Source organism: Aotus nancymaae, unplaced genomic scaffold, assembly GCF_030222135.1.
Source record: "Aotus nancymaae isolate 86718 unplaced genomic scaffold, 86718_ANA_hifiasm-v0.15.2.pri h1tg000006l, whole genome shotgun sequence".
NCBI classification, from domain to species: Eukaryota; Metazoa; Chordata; class Mammalia; order Primates; family Aotidae; genus Aotus; species Aotus nancymaae.
In genome coordinates this window covers 795812-801811 of record NW_026988417.1, presented here as the reverse complement: position 1 = coordinate 801811, position 6000 = coordinate 795812, and the positions used below count along the sequence as shown (strand labels likewise).

The 6000-nt window shown below is 67.8% G+C and overlaps 1 protein-coding gene across 3 annotated transcripts in view; it reads left to right on the top strand.

Annotated features, from left to right (window-relative positions):
• The first annotated feature begins 1346 nt into the window (after positions 1–1346).
• Positions 1347–6000, top strand: part of CPLX1 (complexin 1) — a 48659-nt gene continuing 44005 nt past the window's right edge. The window contains exons 1-2 of one of the 3 annotated variants that reach the window (XM_064363762.1): positions 1347–1433; positions 4115–4224. In XM_064363762.1, the coding sequence (XP_064219832.1) occupies positions 4194–4224 (31 nt within the window). In that variant the 5' untranslated portion in view covers positions 1347–1433; positions 4115–4193. Of the gene's footprint in view, positions 1434–2271; positions 2360–3937; positions 4027–4114; positions 4225–6000 lie in introns of those variants that run through there. The other 2 variants (XM_064363758.1, XM_064363770.1) reach the window with 2 other exon arrangements.

The following is a 6000-nucleotide window of genomic DNA, read 5'->3' as shown; positions in this document are numbered from 1 at the left end:
ACCCACCTTGTCTGTTTCCCTCCAAGTTATGGCTGCCCCTTCCCCCAGGTTAGGACGTAGACGAGTGTGAGAGCTGAGAAGGGTTGCTTCGTGTGTGGCTGGTGTGAGAGAGGTAACCGCAGTGACAGGCGAGACAGAGAGACGGACACAGAGACACAGAGACATAAAGACGCAGAGACAGAGATACAGTGACAGAGAGACAGAAAGAGACAAAGGGAGACAGAGAGACACAGAGACAGAGACATAGAGTGACAGAGAAAGACAGAGACAGAGGTCAGAATGTGAGGGCTGGCAGGGTCTCTGTCCTCTGGGTACCGGCTGGAGGTGTGCTTGGAGCTCAGCCTGGCCTGGGTTATAGAACTAGGGAGCGGTCAGCCTAGGAGTCCAGTGCTGAAGCCCAGACCCTGGACCCTTCTGCTCAGAGGAGCCTGTACCTCCGTGTACCATCCTGCCTCTCCCGTGCAGACTGTCCCAAAGGCACCGATGTCTCCCCTGCATGTGGCTTGTGGAGGTGGCAGGGTCAGTCATGAGCCTGGCTCTGGGTTCAGGGGGTACCCCAGGGTCCTCTCTGGGGTCACTTGTCAGGGTCAGCTGTGGGGTTATCCACCCAGTTAGGGATGGAGGGAGAAAGCGCCAGGGAAGGGAGTGACCTCTCCTTCCTGGACCAAAACACGTCACCCTCGCTGTCCCCTCCCAGGTCCTGCAGACACTAGAAGGGCAGGCTGAGCAGACCAGGCTGGGCTCAGGCCGGGGCCCCAGGCGTCCGGAAACTGGGAGTTCACTCCACAGCGCGTCCAGCGGGGTGTGTGTGAGGACTGAGGCCTCGGACCAGGGGAGGCGGAGATGGCCCTAAGGGCCCACGGGTCACTGGCAGAAAGGGGTCTGGGGTGCCTCCTGCCTGCTGTTCCTAGGCCCAACCTTCTGAGCCCACATGGCTCAGATCCAGGGGGAGAGGAAGGGACGGCACTGGGGGCGCCCACGGCTTCCAGCCCGGGAGGCTGGAGAGACCCCAATCCTAGGGCGTAAGTACCCCGCTGGGAAGTTGCCTGTGAACCTCCCAAGCCCACGGACTCTCCTGGCTGCCTCGGGGAGATCCCGTGGGCTCGGCCCTGGGGCCTTCACCCTCCCCTCTCCCCCGCAGCTCCCTTCCTCTGCTGAGGGTCCCCTACCAGATGAGCAGAGGGTAGGGACAGGGCAGAGGCGCTGGGGCCAATACTTGGGGTCCAGGCCTCCTGAACTCAGACTAAACTCGGGGCGGCGGAGGGGCGGGGATGGGGCAGAGCCACGAGCAGAGACAGCGGGGGAGGGGCCGAATCCGCGCGGCTCCAGCGCAGTCCGGGGACTCGGCCCGAGGGGACAGTGACAAGTTAATGCGGCGACCACGAGCAGCGGCCACCCCCGGCCAGGAGCACAGGGCAGCTTCAGGGTCCCCGGTGCGCCCCGACCCCTCCCGCACCCGGCGCCCGACAATGCGCAGGGACCGCAGGGCGGACCCGGCAGAGAGCCGACCTTGCGGCGACCCCGCTCTCCCGCAGTGCCGCGTCCGCCGCAGCGGAAATCCCGGAGGCCGGGGGGAGGGGGCGGCCGCGGGGACGGGACTGCGGGGGGACCCCGGGACCCCCGCTCGCCCGCCCGCCCCCCTCGGGACCCCCACTCCCCGCCCGCCCGCCTGCGGTGACCTCGCGCGCCCCCGCCCCGCCCGGCTTCTCCCGCTGTTCTCCGGGGCCTTGGGGTCTCCGGCCTTTGTTCCGCTAAAAGAAAACACAGTGGCTTCGTCGGCGACCCCGTCACCCTGAAAATCAGCCCGGCCCAGCCCGCGGGTCTCTCGCTGGGAGGGGCGCGAATGGGTTTTCGGGGGTCTGAGGGCGCCCTTCTCCCGCCCTGCGATGCGGAGTGGGGCGGGCGGCGCTCGGGGGCACGGTCCCCGCAGAACCGGGGCAGCGACCCCTCACCCGTTCCCGCGACCCCGACCCCTCCGCCCGAGAGCCGGGGCCGTCTCCGCCTGAGGGGTTGGCACTCGCGGACCGTGTAGGGAGCAGGCCCGCGCCGTCGCTGGGGGGTCGCGGTGGGGGGCGCCGGGCGGGGGGCGCGCAGGTCGGGGCGGGCGGGGGGCGCGGGCGCAGGCTGGGGAGGCGCCGGGCCGGCGGGAGGGAGCGGGGGGCGCGTCACTGGGATCCACCCCCTGCCCCGCCCCTCGGGCTCGTCACGCTCGGACGCGGGCGGGGGGCGGGGAGCGCCTCCGGGTGACGCGCCCTCCTCGCGGTGCCCTTCAGCCGCCGCCGCAGCTCGCCGGGCGCCACATGGACTCAGCCGGCCCGAGCGCGCCCCGCCGCTGACCGCCCGCGCCCGCCCCGGGAAGGTAACCGCGCCCCGCGCCCGCCCGGCCTCCGCTCCCGGGTCTCTCCCCGCGCGGCCCGGCTTCTCCCCGCGGCCCCGGCTTCTCCCTCCTGCGCCGGCTTCTCCCCGCGGCCCCGGCTTCTCCCCGCGGCCCCGGCTTCTCCCCCCGGCCCCGGCTTCTCCCCCCGGCCCCGGCTTCTCCCCCCGGCCCCGGCTTCTCCCCGCGGCCCCGGCTTCTCCCCCCTGCGCCGGCTTCTCACCGCGGCCCCGGCTTCTCCCTGCGGCCCCGGCTTCTCCCCCTCGGCCCCGGCTTCTCCCCCTGGCCCCAGCTTCTCTACCCGCAGCCCCGGCTTCTCCTCGCAGCCCCAGCTTCTCCCCCCGGCCCCGGCTTCTCCTCGCAGCCCCGGCTTCTCCCCCCGGCCCCGGCTTCTCCTCGCAGCCCCGGCTTCTCCCCCCGGCCCCGGCTTCTCTGCCCGCAGCTCCGGCTTCTCCTCGCGGCACCGGCTTCTCCCCGCGGTCCTGGCTTTTCCTCCCTGCCCCGGCTTCTCCCCCCGGCCTCGGCTTCTTCCCCCGGCCCGGCTTCTCCTCCCGACCCCCGCTTCTCCCCCCCGGCCCCAGCTTCTCTCTCCCCCTCCCGCCCCCGCTTCTCTCTCCGGCTTGGCGCGCACGGGGTCCGGGGCGGGCGCTGTCCACCGCCGCGGTGCTGAAGCGGCCCCCGCGGTCCCGGCCCGCGCGCGGCCTCCTTCTCGCTCCTTCCTGTCTCCGAGGCTCCCCCTCTCCTCCTCGCCCTCTTTCTTTCCTCTCCTGGCGCGCTCCCGCCTGAGGGCCGCTCTCCCGCCCGCAAAACCGAAGGGTGCGGGAGCCCCGGCGCGGCGGGTATGCGGGTCCCTGCGGGGTGCGGGTCCCTGAGGTGCCCTCCTTCCCCGCGCCGCGGGAGCCAGGGAGAAGTTTGGAGGAGACTCAGCGCTGCGGCAAAGGCTCCGGGGCCGCTCCCTGCCCGCCGCCCTCCCAGTCCCGGCTCGAGTCCGCTTCATCTGCGGAGGGCGGGGGCGAACCGTCAAACAGTGGCGCTCAAGGGACCGGGGTTTCCCTGATAGGAGAGACCCCACAAATGCGGCTCACTGCGGCTGCTGTGATTTCAGGAAGCAGCTTCCCAAGAGGGGACCAGAGCCCCCACCCCCTGCACTTTCGGGGTGCAGGGGGGCTCTGTCCCTGTTCCCATGTGCTCCCTGACGGTCGAACCTCTGAAGTTTCTCCCCTACCCCGATCCTTTCTTCTACCGTGGGCCATGTGGGGGGCACGCTGACCGCAGTGCCGTCAGGGATAGTCAGAAGCCACGGGAGCCTGCCCTGAAGGGCACCCGCTCAAAGACCCACCCCCAACCCTTCTCCTCAGCCTTGGGCCCGGGACTACCAGGGAGGCGCGGCTCCAGACGGAGCTGCAGAGCGGAGCAGTCACCTTCAAACGCCCCCTGGGCCCCTCCCCTGCTCCCGCAGCCTCGTGCCAGGCGCCTCTGAGTGATGCCCCCTCAGCTGTCAGCAGCCCTCCCCACAGGGGCTTCAGACACCCCAGGAGCGGGGGAGACCACTTTGCAGGTGGTCTGAGGTCTGGTTTGGGTGTGGGCACAGAAGCCCCCTTAGGAACAGACCCAGGAAGCCGCTCCTGGTGGGGGAGGTTCCAGCCCACAAGGTACTGGGGGGTAACAAATGATGGTCTCTGGGGAAGGCCAGGCAGGGGCCTGCTCCAGGTGACCTGTGACCACTTCACTCTCCCCCAGGAAGGACACTCACTCCCGGCCACACACGCATGTGAGTTCCGACCCTTGGAGGAGCCGCTGTGGAATCAGAGCAACCGTCATGGAGTTCGTGATGAAGCAGGCCCTGGGAGGTAGGAAGGGGCAGGTGGGGTGGGTTGAGGGGCCAGGTGCTGGGACAGGCAGGCATGGAGAGACCACCACACCAGCTGCTCCTTATCTGGCCCACTGCAGCAGCGCCCCTGCAGTCACCCGCACAGCGCTCCACAGCGCAGCCCTCCATGGGAGCCTTAGGGCAGGGAGCCAGGGCCGTGTCCAGCGGCACCCCCAGCCCAGCCCTTTCCAAGGCCTGGAGCCAGCACAGGGGTGGGGGTGTGCTGGTGGGACAGGGGCTGCCCTGTAAGCTCACTCTGCCCCTGCTCTGGTGACGGTAGAGCCCACGGACCTTGCTGGTGCACGTGCTGGGGGAGGGTGGACACCGTGCTGTAGGTTTTGCAGGGCCAGTTCTAACTGGCTGGGCCAGGCAGCCCCCAAGAGGGCTTCCTTCCAGGTGAGAGCCCAGCCTGGGAGAGCAGGATGCAGGCCGCTGCCTCAGGGACAGGTATGGGGACAGAGCTGGCCTGTGCATCCGGCGAGGACCCTGTGGGTTCCCCCTGGGTGAGGCAGCGCCGTCCTCACGGAGCCAGGGCTCACTGGTTACAAGAGCAAAGGAAGAGACCCAAAAACCCTGCGTGTCCCGACCAACTCCCGGGCGGGACGTGCAGCCTCTTTCGTGTGTGCTGGGGTGTGGGCAGGCCCTCTTCCAACCTGCTGTCTGCCCTTTGAAAGGAACCCCATCCCTACTTGGCTCAAGGCTGTCATGGTGGCCAGAGGCCATGCCAAGGACAGTGACTGAATCCCTAGTCTCGGAGGTGGGCAGGGCCTGGGCCGTGCTGGGGGGTCAGCTCACGGGCTGTCCTGGATGAGTGGGTTTAGCTCAGAGCCGTTCATCCTGTGTTCCCTCAGCAGCAGTGCCCAGAGCTCCCTCGAGGGATAACCCGTGGTTGGGGCCTGATTCTGCAGTTAGAGACGTCTTCCTTGGGTGGCTCCGCAGGGGAGCATCCTGAGCTGGTGCCGTTCACATCTTGGTGTGAGTCGGGCCTCCTGGGAGCATCTCTGCAGTGCGCAGCTGGCTGGGTTGGAAGGGCCAGGGACACCGGTGGACGGGCAGGTGCCGCCTCCCCCAGGACAGGAGCCGAGTGTGTGGCCAACTCCGGAGGGTAGCTGTGCTTCCACTCAACACAAATTAAAGATGTTGAGCCTGGCCCGGGGCCACATCCCTGAGCCTTCCTGGTCAAGGGTAAGCTGCAGGTTGAGTCTAATTATAATGATTGCGTCACCGGGACGTGATTCAGGGACAAGCCAGCATCTGCGCCGAGAAGGGCGAGCTCCACCCGGGGAGCCCCAGGCTGTTGCAGATAATTAATTAGGTGGCTAATTCAGACCCTGAGGTGGGCTCATAAGAAACTGGAGGATCTGATTTGGCTGTCTACATGGCTGAAATTAGCTGGTAATTGCCAGCCTGAATTCCCTTTTCGTTTCACATCAGTGCAAAGTCTCTCCTGCAGCAGCAACTGGGCCCAGGGCATCCCGTGTTGACTTTGCAGAGGTCTGGAGCCAGCGCTGCTCGGCAGGGGCTGTGAGGGCTTCCAGGCGAGACCTTGTTTTCTGCCTCTGTCCTCACCCAGCGAGCCCCATTGTTGGTGTCTCGGGATGAGTGTGAGTGAGAGAGCAAGACAGATGGAAAATGGGGGGGACCCCCAGACAGCAGGAGAGAGCTTGGCAGAGACCCCAAGAAAAGTACTGAGAGACAGACCAAGCCTCGGACACAAAGGAGCCTGCAGGCGAGGGAGCAGGAGGCACCAAAGCCG